Source organism: Hydra vulgaris, chromosome 11, assembly GCF_038396675.1.
Source record: "Hydra vulgaris chromosome 11, alternate assembly HydraT2T_AEP".
In the NCBI taxonomy this organism is placed as follows: domain Eukaryota; kingdom Metazoa; phylum Cnidaria; class Hydrozoa; order Anthoathecata; family Hydridae; genus Hydra; species Hydra vulgaris.
In genome coordinates, this window is record NC_088930.1 from 56,145,622 (window position 1) to 56,163,588 (window position 17,967).

At 28.7% G+C, this 17,967-nt stretch overlaps 1 protein-coding gene across 3 annotated transcripts in view; it reads right to left on the reverse strand.

Annotated features, from left to right (window-relative positions):
• Positions 1–17,967, reverse strand: part of LOC105847214 (uncharacterized) — a 93,344-nt gene that overhangs the window by 29,877 nt on the left and 45,500 nt on the right. For all 3 annotated transcript variants that reach the window (XM_065809260.1, XM_065809259.1, XM_065809261.1), the window contains exon 5: positions 16,312–16,635. In XM_065809260.1, the coding sequence (XP_065665332.1) occupies positions 16,312–16,635 (324 nt within the window). The remainder of the gene's footprint in view (positions 1–16,311; positions 16,636–17,967) is intronic.

The window sequence follows — 17,967 nt, forward strand, 5'->3', positions numbered from 1 at the left end:
TATTAGGCTCCCAGCCACTTGCTTTTGCCCCTGCTTTAAAACTGCCATGAATGATAAGGAGACCACAAGTTCCAATATCTATAAGAGGATCAAGTTCTTCCTCTTTCCTCTGTTCTTTTAAATTATCTAGAAAAAGCAAATTTACATTTGGCCCATCTGATGACACTTGTAGAATCTTTGATTTGTCTATATCAAAAATACAGTTTAGGAATGTTTGCATAACATCATGTGCTGTCGAGCGCCCCATGAACTCTGAATTAAGATAAAATGTATTAACCATACTTGTATTGTCATCCCAAAATCTTACTAAATAGTCCATATAACCTTTCTAAAAAACTTGGTTCATGGATTCATCAAATGAAACAACGAAATAAGGTGTATTAAATAGGGAAGTGAGCAACTCCTTTTTAAAAAAGGGAGCTAGTCCGAATGTTGCAATATAACTGGCCTTGGTGGGTCCACATTGAAACAACTTAGCAATATCACTATCTAGAAACATTTACTAAATAATTTACTAGAATCAGTTGAAGAATTCATTGAATATTTATAATACACAATATTAAGGACCCAACGAACTTCAGCTTTAAGTGTAGATGTATTTATTAGCATTTTATTAATTGTTTTTTGGTTTTCTGATTTACTTGAGCATTCTGACATATACTCATTAACTTGAAAAGTGTTAGGAGTAGTTGGCATCAACAACTTGCAACTATATTACTATAATTTACTTTAATTTGTATTGTAGTTGTATTGTTGTTGTATTGTTTTTCTTTACTTAAAAACAAACAACAAAATATTATCCCATTTTCCAGGACTATTCCAGGATTTTACAGAATAATCCGAAAAATTCCGGACTTTCCAGGACTATCCAGGACCGGTGGGAACCCTGTTATGGGATGTTTTGGCTTTCCAAGAAGACTTGTGCTTTTTTGGCATAATGTGATGATGCTTTATCTGGCCAAATCAAGTAATTGCCATCTGAATGATATTTTTGAATAAATAAAACCAATATTTTCTTCAAACATTGATTTTGGTATACTTCTCGATTAATAGCCAAACCACTTGGCTTAAACAATGGCTTGGAAATTCCCCTCTCAGATATGGCAATGTACCTCATCACTTTCTGCTCAAACTTGTGTTTATATTTGTATTTTACTTTTGTAGGTATTGTAGAACTTTTATCTGCATGATATCAATCATTTCTCGGAACTTGTGTTTTGGAGAGAGGGAAGCAACTTTCGTCATTCGTAACAAAAATTTTTCAGAGTAATTTTGGGTCATCCAGTGGTATTAAGATTTCATGGTTGATATTTGCTGCTCAGTGTATTCCGGTGCTCTTGTTTCTTTTCGGCAGATTAATCCTTGTTTTTTCAACGATATGCAGATACTAGGCTGCATACACTTTAATTTTTCTGTGGCATCTCGTTGACTTATTGAATCATTGTTGTTGAAAACACTGTGAAGCAAACGCAGCCCCTTCTTGTTCATTATTTTAGCTGGTCTTCCACTACCACTTTTATGATTGGTTGTTAAGGATGCCAAAATAGGGTAAATAGTCGAAACTGGAACATTTCTTTCTCAGCAGGTTCATTATATATATATATATATATATATATATATATATATATATATATATATATATATATATATATATATATATATATATATATATATATATATATATATATATATATATATATATATATATATATATATAATGAACCTGCTGAGAAGGAAACAAACTGTACAGGTAAAGGGATCTAAGAATGTTAGGTATTTTATAAGATTTTGCTAAGCTCCAAATATTTGAGCATATACTTTGTTTTTACTTTTGTTGAAAAAATACTTCTGCTAGATTGCCAAAAAGTTTTATAAGTTTTTTAATACAGTTTTCATATGTTTTTAGATAAATATTTAGGACCTTAGAATGTCAGGTTAAATAATAGGTATTATTGTTGCCAATATAGCATAGGTAATCATGAATTTCTAAATATTATTTATTTTCAATGCTGAACATATTTTTAAATGTTTGGTTCACTTATTTTTATACTTTATGCATTCCACCACACAATGCTAGGTTAAGGGACGTCAAAACATTAGGTAAATGAAAGTTAATTAAAAAAAAAAAATTATTTAAATTCAGTTTTTTTTTTCCACATTATGAAATGAATATTCGGCTTATAGTTTCCTCACAAAACATCCTTAAAAACACACTTTAGTATGTTTTCTTTGTTTGATTTTGAACAAATAAATTAAACTAAAGTGCATTTACTAAAGTGGAGTACAAAAGTGTGTTTTGATATTCCTTTGCAGTAGAGAACTTTTTTTTTTTTTTAAACATCTTCGCTTCCAACAAGGCTGCAAGCAACCACTAATTAAAGTTGGAAGTAACTGGAAGAGAAAAGATGAAGATTGTAGAGCAAGATAACGATTGACGAACGACTTAAAGGATTGCAAATTATATGAATCAGGAAAGCAAGATGAAGGAAGCGAATTCCAAAGAACAGATGTTTGAGGAAAAAAACTAGACGAATAAGAGTTTTTGGAGCACTTAGGAACAGTCACAGAAAAAGGATGAGACTTAATTGAATGACAAGTAACACAAGAATGAATTTTAGTTGATGGCACAAGGACGCTAGCTCTTTAGAGCAATGCCCATTATAGTATTTGTAGAAAAGAGAAAGAGAAGCAATATTACGACAATGTGATAATAGTTGGAGGTTGGCTGCAAGAGCAGGTCCAACTATGTTTACAACGCGTTTTTGCACCTTGTCTAAAAGAGAAAGGGCATCATTAGAAGATCCGCCCCAGATATGGCAACAGTATTCAATGCAAGGCATGGAATACTGTTGAGTATAGACGACAGCTCTGGGGAAAACTTCTGCAAGACAATAACAGGTATGTTGTTTGGGCCACAAGCTGTAAAAGAGAAGGGTCACAAGAAGAACTACAAGCTGTAGAAGAGTCTAGGCAGGAAATCACTTTAGATACAGAAGCTGGAGTGATACAAATGTCAAGGAATGGATCAACCTGCTTGTCGACAATATCAGGTAGAATGCAACTAGTGGAATCAGGAGATAATATTGATGATAAGTTTTTAGCAAACAACTCAGCTTTGTCTTTAGGTGAGGTGACAAAGTCTGAACCATACAAGAGAGGTGGAATTAAAGATTTGCCCTTATTATTAATACTATTAAAGATTCTTCAGAAATCGCGAGAGCCTAACTTTTAAGATGAGATACGAGATTTCATAACCTGAGAGTAGCGGGCTTTAGCGTTAGACAAAACTCAAAAAATTATCAAACAATTTTCAAAATAATTATCATTTCCAAGTGTAAAAGGTTGCTAAAAACAGGCAATCAAAATTTTATTTTTTTCTTTGTTTTAATTTTCATCTGAGTAATAGTTCTTCATAATTGAAACTAAACACAGAAAAAATACAAGTTAGTTAATTTTTAATGCTCAAAATTTAACAAAATCATATTCTTTTTAAAATAATAATTTTATATAAAATCATTGTATTTTTTAAGTTTAACTCGCAAATAACTAACGTTCCATTTACCTGCTAATATTAATTTGTTTGAGATTACGCTCGCGCACACAGATTTTCATTCAATTAAAAAAAGAAGTTTGATAATATTTATAAGGATAATTAATCTTATGTTGATTTTTTTTAAATATCAAAACAAAATTTATGTAATTTTTTTTTTTTTACAAAATTTAAACAGAATACTCAATAATAAAAGAATTCATTTTATGAATGTTATTGAAACATTAAAGTATTTTTGTGTCTTTTTATTCACCTTCATTAAGACGGGTTGATGTTTGATGTTTCTATTACAATTTAATAATAGAAAAGAAAAAAATTTAGTAAACGTGCAATTGATAATTTGAAATTTATTTAAAAATAATTTATTAAATAAACTCCTCTTATCAACGGGCTATGAAAGCTATGAAAAAAATTAATGAAAAAATTAATGAAAAGATTAAATGGAAAAAAAAAATTTTTTTTAAGAACCCTATTATAGAAAACTTTAAATTTACCTATAAATCATTCATTCATTTATTACATTTGCAGAAAAAACTTACGAAAAAATAAATAAAAAAGATTTAAAGAAAAAAAAAAAAAGTGACTAAGTACATTTAAATCAAAAAATGTTCTCAGTAAAATACAGCAATTATTGTATATATTTTTATACTATTATAAAAATAATATATTAAATATTCTTATTAAAACAATAAAAAAATAAGAACTTTAATCATTCATGAAAAAGAAGTTTTTAACCACCAGTAAAATGAAAATAATTTAAATAAGTTTAACGAAAAAAAAAAAAAAAAGGATATAGTTATCGTCATAAATTCATCAACTAAGCAAATTTAAGTAGCATGTCAAAAACAATAAAACTATTTTAAACGCTGATTTAAAATTTAAACGCTTTAATAAAATTTTAGTATATGCATTTTCCAAATTACATCATGATTATTTGTAAAAAAAATTTTTTCAAAACTCTGATTTTATTTCAACCGGTCAAACATGAGCAGCAAGTATTCATTATGGGAGGTCAAATAGTAACTTTAGTCATTTCAGACGGTCATTGACCGTTGACCGACCATTATTTTCCATGCTGCACATATAGTGTGTATATATATATATATATATGCGTGCGCGTATATATATATGTGCGCATACATGTGTATATATACATATATATATATATATATATATATATATATATATATATATATATATATATATATATATATATATATATATATATATATATATATATATATATTTATTTATTTATATACACACACACATATATACACACACGCATACATACACACGCATATATATATATATATATATATATATATATATATATATATATATATATATATATATATATATATATATATATATATATATATATATATATACATATACAACTATAAATCTGTGTTGAGCAGTGTGTCGTCATACTGTAATTGCCTGCTACCACAAAGATATGGCAGCAATCTTTACTTTTATTATTCTTTGATTTTTTTATGCCTGTATAAATAAAAATTTTGTCCTAAAATAAGTTTGCCTAGTGATAAAAAAATGATAACTTATTTGAAATAACATCCTATTTCCAGAACAAATGGATTGTGTTTGGATAAATCTAGCATGTTTTGTTGAGATTAATAAAAAAATTTAGGAAATGGCATCTGCAGACTATGCACCAACCAGCTAAACAACATTAACTGAATCATAATTTTATATTTGAAAAGTATCAACTTGAGAAAAAAAACCCTTTTAGGAGTGCTTAAAGACTTGTCAGAACATTTTCCACTTAAGAGTTCAAAAATTAAAGTTAGTGTTGTTTATCTTTTAACCTTAATTTAAAGATAAATGTTTAAAATTAATTAAATCCATTAATCCAGGTCAGGTCAGGATCATTACAATCATCCTGCTACTGGTAACATGTAATCCAGTACTGCCCCATGCCATGCTGCCTTGTAGGATTTGCTTTACTAGACAAAGGCTAGGAGAAAAAAACTGACTTAAATTGAGTTTTTTTTAACTACTCACAGATTTTTGATTGTACCTCTTTGACAGCGGCTATGCAACACTTTCTGTTATCCTTTGATGAGGTATAGCTCTAAAACTCAGTTTATTGGCTCTGAGGCCAGCCGGTGGGAGGGTTTCTGGAACTCTGTGGAAACTCTTAGAGAGTCTGATTCCATTAACAACTGTAAAATATCAGAGTATTAACAGTGCCATGTTGAGCATTAATGGTGATCTTTTAGTGTATTGTCCCGGCCACATAGGGAGCAATAAGCTATAACTTTGGATTAATTAGCAGGACCAAGGCAATTGCATAGCTTATTGCTTGGGATGCCATGCTCTATCTATGAATGAGTTAAGTTCTCTTTAATTTAAATCATGACCAAAGTATAAGACCAAGAATATGACCAAAGTATAAGACCAAGAATAAATTAGAAATGGGAAAGTTCTTTAGAGTTAAACCAGCAAGCAAATAAAAATGCAATGTTCTACGAGATGTCATAGTGATGAAAAGTAAGCAGTTAAAGGAAGCAGTTGAGTGGTGCCGAATAAAAAATAAACATGGTTGGGCTTCAATCAATTTAAGAAGATTTCCACTAACTAAAGATCTTTGAACAATTAATAAACAGATTGATGGTGTCATTGTAACTGGAAACGAGAAGGAATATTGTTCAATTTTTACAAAAGATGAAGAAGAGTCGTTAGTCTGTTATATAAGAAAAAAGAATAGGTGATGTGTACACATAATTGAGAAATAAAACATTTTTTTAATAAACTGTTATAATCTGTATTAAAATCCTGGTTTTAATATTGTTTATTAAGGAAACTAAACTTATAATGCTTAGTTTTTTTGTATTGTTATAATGTAGAATGTTTTGAGAGCAAGAAAGCAAGCCTGTAGACGTCCGTGGACGTCAGATTATTAGGCACAAAATGCTCAACGAGCACTCCAAACAAAGAAGCTTAGCAAGTATTTTCAGAAGCGTTGGGATGCAAAATATTAAAAGCATATTACCAAAAAGAGACAAGAAACTGTATCCATAAATCATGCTCTTAACTGCACAAAAGAAATGGCATGAACCACCTCAATGAAATAGATGAACTTAAAGAATGTAATATTTTCATTGATACAAATCAATTACAAACAGGTAAATGGCAGCCCAGAGCAACGAATCTTGCAAATCTTATAAAGATCTGAATGATCTTTCTTATCTTACATAAATTAGTAAAAACTTCTTAGTATCTTAATAAGTTTTATCAGAAATATTTCTTTGAATAACTTGTTAAGATCATATTAAGATCTTATTAAGAAATAAATGAAGGAAAAAACTACAAATCTTATAAAGATCTTAAAAGATCTTGCTAAGATTTTAATAAGAAATACTTGCGAGAAAAAACTACAAATCTTACTAAGATTTTGTTAAGATCTTATAAAGTTAAATTCAAATTACATTTTCCTAAAATCTCTTTCGGTTGTCGCTTATTTATTTTGCGCTAATTTTTTAAGTATTGTTGGATACGAACCAAGAGAGAGTTTTTTTAAATTTTTTTTTACTTGAGTTTGTTTTTACTTTTTTTGCAAATAATATATCTAGTCTATGATTATATCTACCTTTTAAAAAAAGAAAATACTGCACTTCATTTACCGGATAAATTATGTATCCTAATCAATAATCAATATCTTTCTATTTTAATTGTCTATTTTAATTGTTCTATTTTAATTGTCAAATGTCAGAAGTAATAGTTAAACACCAGTGCACGATGAAAAGGATGCATATACACAAATTAGTGCCATTGGGTGCACAAATATGTGAAACTGTTGTTTTTACTGTATAGTCTTCAACAGTGCTAAAGAGTCTTACTCTTTAGTGTTATTCTTAGTCTTGAGTAATAATTTCTTTTATTTATTTTTTTAAGTTAACTTTAAAATTGATAACACTTAGTTAAAGATAAAAATAATTATTTTTCTTCTTTAAACTATACATTTAGGAGGGTGTTGATCTATGCATCATTGTTGGAAACGAATTGTCATAAAACACTATTAATTTGGCATAAAATCTCTTGGTGCAGAAAATTTAAAATTTGACAAAGTCGATCCAAAGATAATTTAAACTGGTAGAAACACTAGAAAAAGTTACCCTAAAAAATTTTGTGTAGAGGCAACGCAATTGTAAAACGCTTTAGTGAACATACACAATTGTAAAACGCTGAACTGGCTTTTGACACAGCTGTAAACTATATCAATGAGATGGAACTTGATTTAAAACAGAAACAGTTTTATATTGCATAGTTTTATCACTTATAAAAAAGACTTGACTTTCATTATTTGCCTTTTGCTATTTGTGTTTTAATTTGTAAACACTTGATAAAAAGTTCAGTATATAATGTTTTTTATGAGTATTAATATATTTCATTGGTAATACCTTCCTTTTTTTAAGGTTTTAAAATACAACTTTCTCATTTAAAGTGTCTATGCAGTATGGAATAGTCTTGCATAAGTGATTTGTTGTATTATATATTATATGTATTACATATACTGTTAACATGAGCATGTTGTATTTATAATGTATTTATATGTTGCTATTTACTGTAATTATAAATTTTATTTTGAGAAAAAATTATTATAAGTACTTAATTGTTTTATTTATAAATTTATTAATTCTCTACGCGAAAATATGAGTGGAATTTAGTAGCATCGGAATAAATACAAAATAATCTTATATGATCTTACAAATCTTACTAAGATCTCTTCCTATAACTTGGAAGTCTTACTAAGAAATTAAGATTAATCTTACTAATCTTATTAAGATCTTTCATTTCATACAAATCTTGCTAAGAAATTGCAAGAAAACTTACAAATCTTAATAAGATGCGGTAGTGGTGTAGTTGTAGAGCGCTTGCTTTATAAGCGAGAGGTTCCGAGTTCGATTCCCACCACGTCCCTGGTAGTACCGCACTCAACTTGTTCCTCCGCGCAGCGGCCTTGTTCGTCAAGGTTCGTGTTTCGGAGTTATAGAGTTGGGAGAGGGTTATGACCACAAGTAGCCTCCTCAACTGTAGTGGCCTTCTTGGCCTTGGGGAGGGTGAATTACAAAAGAAAAAAAAAAAAAGAAAGAAATTTGTTTTCTTGCACATCTTGCAAGTCTTACTAATCTTACTAAGATTCTTATTAGGAAATCTTATTATAATTTGCAAGATTTGTCGCTCTGGAAGGGAGATAGAGATACCACTAGAATTTATATTCATGATGACGAGCAGATCTGGGTATTAATGAAAATACAGAAAATAGAAACTGTTAATAGTAGTAACAAGTTCATCTCCAAAAGATGTTCGCTATAGCTCAGTAATATATTAAAAATATAATTACGAAGGTGCCATGGAAGCTTATCAAACGATATCTGATAAATCAATATCACCGGAAGAAATACCTCACTTGTTGCCTGTAACGAAAGTATTACCTAAAATAAACAAGGAAAATGCTAGAAACACCCAGGTTCATGATTCAATGAAGGGGAAAAAATATTGGAAAAGGTTTCTTCAATCAAGGAAGACAAAACCGAAAAGGAGAAAGCTAATAAAGAAACTAAATCCAAGCAACAACAACAAATTGAGCATTCTACAAATGTAAGGAAGAATGTACATGTGGAAAGAATGTTTGTGCAGCAATTAAGGTTCAAGAACGCTCGTGTTGCCATGTTTTAAAATCTACATGTAGTAAAGAATCATGTCGTGGTGAAACAGGCTTAAAACCAAATATGATAAAACCATTTTGTGAAACAGAACCCAAAATATGCCTTCAGTTTGAGTCTGATGAAGATAACATTAAGGACTTCATTCCTATAACTGATTTTATCCACAATACAACCTAGCATTATTTATTCGCTGATTTTGGATTAAAGTTTAATTGGATCTTATTTTTACATTTTTTAATCATAATTTTTTTTTTAAGTTAATGTTATTAAAAAAAAATATTATAAAAAGTAATCACTTGAGTTTGTTATATAGTTTTTGATTGGGTACCTCAAGATGTTAGGTACAGCACCTTAAAATGCTAGGTATTTTAAAAGACAACATTAAGAAAAATAGATTTATTCTGCGCACACATCTTTTTAGCACTGTTTTTGGAGTCTTAAGGCAACACTTCTGATAAGGTTCTGCAAACTCATTTTTATAAGGGCTTGAAATATTCAAAATTATTTAAAAAAAATATGTTCATAGCTTGTAGACTTTTTTCAATGTCTTCGTAATTTAGAATATTTTTTAAGGATTACATGTAACATTTTTTTATTTATGACTTAACATTATAGTCTTTATTCAGATTATTAAACGCTTTCAGAGTTTAATTTAAAATATCGAGTTCTATGATGGTTTATTTTCAACCTGAGATTCTTAGGTCCTTCTGCATTCTGAGCCCCTTTTATCTGTAGATAATATATAAATATATGTAGAAGATACATATATATAAATAAATATTAATATATATATATATATATATATATATATATATATATATATATATATATATATATATATATATATATATATATATATATATATATATATATTTAGAAGTCTTCAAAAAAAACTTTATACAAAGGTCTTACCATAAGATATACAAACAAGGTCTGCAATTTTTTGCCGACTTTAAACACTTTAATGCCGACCCTAAATCCGAGGACATATTTTAGCGGAAAAAAAAATTTTAATTTTTTTGGTCCTACCCTTTTAAGTTGTTTTTTTCAAGTAGAGAACACTCCCATGAAAATTTCAGCAAAAAATATTTATATTTAGGTGTAGCTCAAGTGCTCCAAAGTTTAGAAAGTTTTGAAAAATTTGACAGATTAAGAATAAATTAACGATTATTTTTCATTTCTGGTTACATCACAGTATTCATTAAATGTTATAATTTTTGACAATCATTAATTAAACATAAACAAATTTAATAAGTTGATTAATTTCACAAACTATATTTTTGAGAAAATACAACTTCACATCGTATGAGTATTGTGTAAAATGCGCAATTATTGTCATGTTATGCAATATAAAATTTTTGATTAAAAATATGAACTTTAATTAATTAAATTTAAACTCGAGTCATTTTTAATTAATTTTAATGATATTTTTGATTAAAAATATAACTAAAATTAATTAACAATAAGTCTTGAGTTAAAATGTTCCACTCTTTTGCTGGCTTCTTTGCCAAAGTTTGCTTTTGGCTGTCTGGGTAGGCTCAACAATGTTCTTCCACGACTTGTGGCACAAACTGGAGATGGGATTCATTGCGAGTGATAAGTCTACTATACTCCTGGATTTGTGCAACTACTTGTTCTGCATGATCATTTGCTACTTTCAACAACTTTACCATCTCTGTTGCTTGTTTGAAATCGTCACGTTCATTCCATAATTCAGGATCAACACTTAGAAATCCATCTGGTAATTCTATCATTGAAAAGAATTTTATAGATTTGGCAGTTAACTCTTTCTCTACCGCCGTTTTAACAAAAATCTTTACACTGTGACCACAAATTTTTTTGAAATTTGGATGACATAACATTGACAACTAATTAAAATTTAAATAGTATATCTTTTCAAAAGCATAATAAACTATATATCAATAGAAAGCTAAACAAATGAACTTTTTAATTAAATAAGTTTTTAACACGGATCATTGATTAATAAAAAATGCAAAGTACTTAAACCATCATTTTTATAAATAGTAACTAAAACATAAAGTCCAAAACAAAACTCATTTATTATAAGACAATAGTTATTACTTAGCTAAATACTCGTACGCTTCTACAAGTTAATATTTACAGTGTTTAACACTGCTTTATTTTACTAATTACGAACAAAATTTTAAGAAATTTTTTTTAATCAAGGATTACTAAAGATTTTTTAACTTTGTCAAGTGATAACTAATTATAATTACACATTATGGCTCATATTTGTACTCGATTATGTAGAGAACTAATTAAACTTTAAGAAAAAAAAATTATATGTGTTAAGAATGAAAATTTATGCACAAAACAGGATAAATTGTGAAGCATAATCGAAAGTTGGTACAAGCGGCTTGCGGTCATAATAGAAAAAAATCAAAAGTCGCTATCAGCGGCTTGCGGTAGGGAAAGAGTTAAAAAAATCTTCCAAATTCTTGTACATCCATTGGAACATTAAGCATTAAATACATCCATTGGAACATTAAGCCTTTTGATGTGATCTTGTTCTAAATCTTCATTCTGCATGGCACTCGCCATAAGTGGTTTTGTGGTTGAACTGACCTGATCATCAAGATGCTAAACCCACAAGTTTAGGCAACAAATACCGTAAATGATTGGATGCTTGATTGATATAGCTTTCGCAATTGCTGGTTGGATGGTCGAGTAATTCATCAAAGATTTCATCAACATCAAATCCCTGTATGGAGCATTTGCAGCTAGTGGGGCTGTGATCATATTTTCAGGTAGACACGAACCGTAAATACACAAACATCACGTAATCGTTGCTCTGTCAGTGTTAATTTGAATTGGTATTTGAATATCCAGATTTTCAAACAGTAAATCACCAGACGAAGAATAATAAAAAAGAAGATTGCTGCCCCATGCCGAACCCCCAGCCAATGTAGCAGCACTTCTTTGCGGCAGCATGCTATAAGATTTAAGTGCATGTATGTACTAAAGCCCCTGGTAGCAAGCTATTTCAATGTGATGTAGGAGATGTTATCTGACATAGGAGATGTTATCTAAACACGCATTCATAGTTAAAAAGTTGTAGGTGAATCAGGAAAACATGAAGATCAGAGAAAGTTTGAAAATGTTGAAATGCAGAAAAAAAAATTAGAAGAATAAAAGTTTTAAGAGCATGCTGGGAGTAAAAAGATGTGACTTTTACTGTATCTGATGCTAAATAACAAGTCATGTGAGAATGAGTTTTGATTGTTAGAAATAGAAATCTTCTTTTAGAATGCAACTATGATTGATTTACTATTATTAACAACTATTATCGATTTGGCATTTTTGGTCTAAAAAAAAAGAGCATCATTAGAAGTATACCTGCTGTATACAAGCTCAAATATGACAACAGCATTCCATACAGGGATGAATAAAAGATTTGTAAAGTAAGAATTTAAGAGTAAAAAGATAATGGCAAGCACAGTAAAGAGAAGCAACATTTGCAGATTCTAACTTTGGAAAAGATTGCATATATGGTTTCAGTTAACGATAATCCGAAAAGATGTAAAGAAGAGGACTTAGTGAGAGGGTTACCATTCATTAATATAGGAATGTTGATAGTATTGCAACAGTTGTGTGCAGAAAATAACTTATGAGGATTTTTAACTCCAACATAACTTATAAAATAAGCTATGTTGGAGTTAAAACTCCTAATCCACTGCAAGCCCTAACCTGTTAAAAAAGTGAGATTAGATTTACGATCGAAAACCTGTTTAATGCAAATAAAAACAGAAGACTTTTTATCAAAAAAGGAGTTTAAAATTGAGTCGTAAGCAAATAGAGCCATTTTAGATGTAAGGTTGTCAGGGAGATCATTAAGAAATAAATAAATTTGATAATCTCAAAAAAATTTTCTAGTGGCAAGGAAGAGTTTGGCCATTAGACTCAAGAGTTCCAATTAGAGGAAAAGTTCTATGCAAGTAGTTCTTGCTTATTCTTAGGGGAGCTTGTTAAAGCCAAGCCATTTAGTATGATGAACATTTAAGTCAACAATAACAACAATTTTGTTAACAATATTGGCAGAAGTGTAAAATGAAAAGGCATGGTCAATTTGTACCCTCATTAAGAGATAAGAGGAAGTGTTGCATAGCTACATGGAGGCTTAAGCAAAAATTTATAAGTAGAGCCAAGAAGATTTAGCACCCATTGTCCTAGGGAGGAAACAATGTAACACAGAATTACACCTACGTCAGCCTAATAGATGAAGAAGAGATTCGAAGCTCAACAGAATCATTCTGCTTACCGCTAAAATGTATGCCTAGGAGGCTTTCTTTAAGACAGAAGGTGGATTAATCGTCTGATTAATCATCAGTTAACCTCTGCCTAAGATGATTATTTTTATTGAGACACTATTTCTAGCCTTTCCTTAACCAAGAGCCCAAGACATGGGTATTTTAAGTCAGAGTTTATTTTTCCTAGTCTTTGCCTGATAAAAACAAAATACATAACTACCATATAACTAGAGATAAAGGTGAGCATAAATTTTAATGTTGGAGCCACTAGTTAAATTAAGTGCACTCGAAATGTAGTAAGTAAAAGATCAAATAGGAATATAGAATAGAATAGGTATGGAGTAAGGTGTAATTTAAAGTCATTCAAAGCATTCATTGCTTAAAAATCTAAACTATTACCTTGAGATTTAGAGATTTTAAATAAATTGACTTAAAAAGAAAGTGCAGGCTACAAATTCATCAAAACCACTTAGAATGCCATGTTTAAGTTTTAGGAATTTAACCTCTTGAATTAAAACTAGGTTTGTCATTTCATATTGTCATTTGGAAAAACTATTCTGTACCAATTTGCTGCATTTATTTTAAAATATGGATGTCATTCTAATCTACCCAAGAAAGTCTTTGTGGTTTCCATGCAACACTTTTGTGGTTGGAACATGCATTATTTTTGTGGTTTCCACGCATCAAGTGGCTCAAGCCAGTTAGAGCTTTTTGTTTGAATCGCAGGGTTTCAACTAGGGGTGAGAAAACCAGATACCCGCTCCGGTTTGTTAATTGATACCAGGTTTTCGGATAGTTAAAAATTTATTTTGATTTGGATCTAATTTAAACAGATATTTGATTTTTGGATATATAAGAATGGAAACATCTAAACACCTGAGTGCATAAAGAACATTTGTTTTAGCTTTTCAGAGAGTTTATTTCAATTTTTTCTTACCAGAGAATTAATTATTTTTGCAAAAAAAAGCATTTCATAAAAAAAATAAAAACAGTTGTATAAAGAATAAATGTATTTAAATAAAATATTCAAGCAAACATAAAAAAACTGCTATGGAGTTTTAATAAAAGTAAAAAGTTTGTTTCTTTTAAGATAAAATAAACACTTTAAACATTTTTATTTAAATATTATATAAACTTCTGATCTGTACTTACATATTTTTTACTAATTTAGTTAACTTTAAATAAACTTAAAGTATATATATAAACAATAATCTAAAACTGTAAAAAAGATAGTTTTAAGAACATATCTGTAAAGAGGTCTATTTAAATCTTTACATCATAAGTTTTGACAACAACGTTTAAAAATATCCATTAATTTTTGGCACTTATTTCTTACTTTTTGCATCAACACACTGTTTAAGAGGCTATTTTCATAGCCACATGAGTTTTGATAGCCGCATGTGTTTTCCTAGCCACATATGTTTTCATACAAAAGAGTTTTCATAACAACATGAATTTTAAAAAATTAGCACAAACAATAATTTTAAGATCAGATATTTAACAATTTTAATAAAGAATAAAATTAAAATAAAATAAATAGCTAGATATTGTACATAATAAATACCTAGATAATAAATACCTAGTTAATAAATACCTAGATATTGTATTTACTTATAACTTAATATTGTATTTATTTTTAATGGAAATAATAATAAAAATAATTAATTATATAAAATTGTGATATTATTACCAATAAAATAAATAATAAAACAAAAATCCTATAATAAAAATGTAATAAAAAAACTTAAGTATTAAAAAAGTATTAAATGACTACTTTAAAATCATCTTGTTATGAACATTTTATTCTGTTATGATTATAAACATTTACAGACAAATGTACTAAAAGCTTATGTATAAATTTATTTAATGCTGTTATTCTGCAAAATTACCCATAAAACTGTTATTTTTTCAATTAGTATAGAAAAATTGATTAGTCTGTATAACGTATTTATTAATAATCTTGATCCGAATCCTAATTTATAGAAAAAATGTATAGGATATCCGGTATGCTTTTTACCTAACTAACTTACAAATTTAAATATTTTTCAAATCAGATACTGGATCAGAAATTAAGATATCCAATAATTTGGATATTTTTGCTCACCCCTAATTTCATTCAACAAAATCAAAATTGTTTAAGTTCAATGTTTTATTTTGTTTGTGGTGGTTTGTTAAAATAAACTTTTATAGATTTAGAATTTGAAAAATTTAATAGACTTAAAGACTGTAAAAGACACAAGCATTAGTACAATTATTATCAAGGGCTTAGATTTTGGCAGAAGCTCATTCCATATCGAATCATTGAAAAAAAAATTCTTTTGTCATCTCTGTCTCCGATTTAGTTCATTCTTACTTTATATGCAATTCATAAAAAATAAATGGCAAAAATTTCAATTCAAAATACGAATCAGTTTATGAGATATAATCTTCTAAAATAGTTGTTGAATTTGAATCTGAACCTTTTAACATTCAAACAAGATATTCTGATTCTGGTTGAATTTGAACCTAAACCTTTTAACACTTAGAGTATGAAATTTTTTTTTGATTTCATACATTAAAATGTATATATCATGATCATTGTATTTGTTATTTGTAAATGGTGCTGTTTATTTCTTTGAAGACATATGCAGATGAAACACTTTAGCTTTTATTTCAAAACTATTCTACAGACATTCTAATTATGTACAAGCATAATTATAGCAATAAACATTTTAAATATTAACTTTTATAAAAATTTAAAATAAACTATACGCAAACTAACTTATATCATCATTTATAAACTATATGCTTATTAACTTACATCATTATATGGATGCTTTTCATGTAGAGTTGTTTGTATTTTTGTAGCTCTCTCAGCTGATATCATAGGAAGCTCATCAGATAGGCTAGCAGATTTTTTGCTATTATTTGCATTTTTGCTTTTTAACCTTTTTTCTTCCTTATTTGATTTATTCTTTGCTGAGTATTTTACAAAACTCAAAACACTGTTAGTTGCATTATTGCTTCCACGATTCTTGACAAATGAACTGGTTCCACGATTCTCCACAAATGAACTGAGTTGGGATAACTGTTTATTAGTGTCTACTATTAATGGAAAAACTTTTCCATTTAGACTGATGAAAACCTAATAAAAATCAAAACAAAAAAATTATCAATAAAATAAAAGCAATACAATTGAAACAGATAATGATTTCTTTCATATAATGGTTTCAAAGACATAAGGTGGTCTACCACCTTATGTATTTGAAAGCATTGTGCCTTATTTTTTAGAGAAGAGCCTTAAGTTAACTTGATTTTTTGAGCAGCGGATTTGTTTAGCTTGATTTTTTGAGCAGTGGATTTGTTTTAATATTTTGGAGTAGAGGGAAAAATAAAAAAATTGCTAATAAAAAAAAAGAATCTCAATTCCCTCAACTGTAGAAGCCCTCGCTGGAGCCTTGGGAAAGTAAATTTAATTTGAAAGAAAATTTTTTTTAAGTATTTAACATGGAATTCAGCATAGAATTCGATCCAGCACAAAGTTATATTGATTTAAACAGCTGTGATGGTATTCGCAAATAAAGGAAAAAAGTTAATTTTTATATCATCTTACCAGGATTTTATTTTAACTCAGTAGTATTAATGTAGCATCTACTGTATTAAGAATAAAAATTAACACTATACACTATATATAACTAATTAACTGAATGTAATTATAATCAAAAATAAAATCATTTAATCACATTGGTTAACAATCAATATGTTATTATATTGCAAATAAGGGGTTCTTCAAGGTTCTATCCTTGGCCCTATACTCTTTTTAATTTACATTAACAATCTTCCAGAAATTATCATATCTAAGGTAACATTGTTTGTTGACAATACTACCATTCATTCTTGTCTTGATAAGAAGCTAACACTTTCTGATTGCTTGGAGGGGCATAAGCTTGAAAAGGATTTCACTTCTGCTACAGCATAGGGCTCCCAGTGTCTGGTGAACTTTAACTCAAAGAAAACAATTTTTTCAGCTAATCGTTATCGCAAAAATCAAGATCTTCCTATATTTATGAGTGTAATGTACTCGATACGCCATCTACCCTTCATCTTCTTGGATTAACTCTTACTTCCGATCTTTCTTGGAAACCATATATTAAATCAATTGCAAAATTAGCATCTGCTAAGGTTGCATTTCCATATCGTGCTCGCCAATTTCTTACTCAGGATTCTATTCTTTGTCTTTATAAATCTCAAATCTGTCCGTGTATAGAATACTGTTACCATTAAAAATGGTTTTGGTCTTTATTTCTGTTCTGCGGGCAATGGAAAGCTGAAAATATGTACACTTTATTTTAAGGCAAGGAATCCAATAAAACCATTTAAAATATTTTAAAATAAACGCAATACCTTAAACTTTAACCTTTATCAAAATTTTTCTATGGCAAGTTTAATTAAGAAAATGTCAATGTAGCTCAATTTT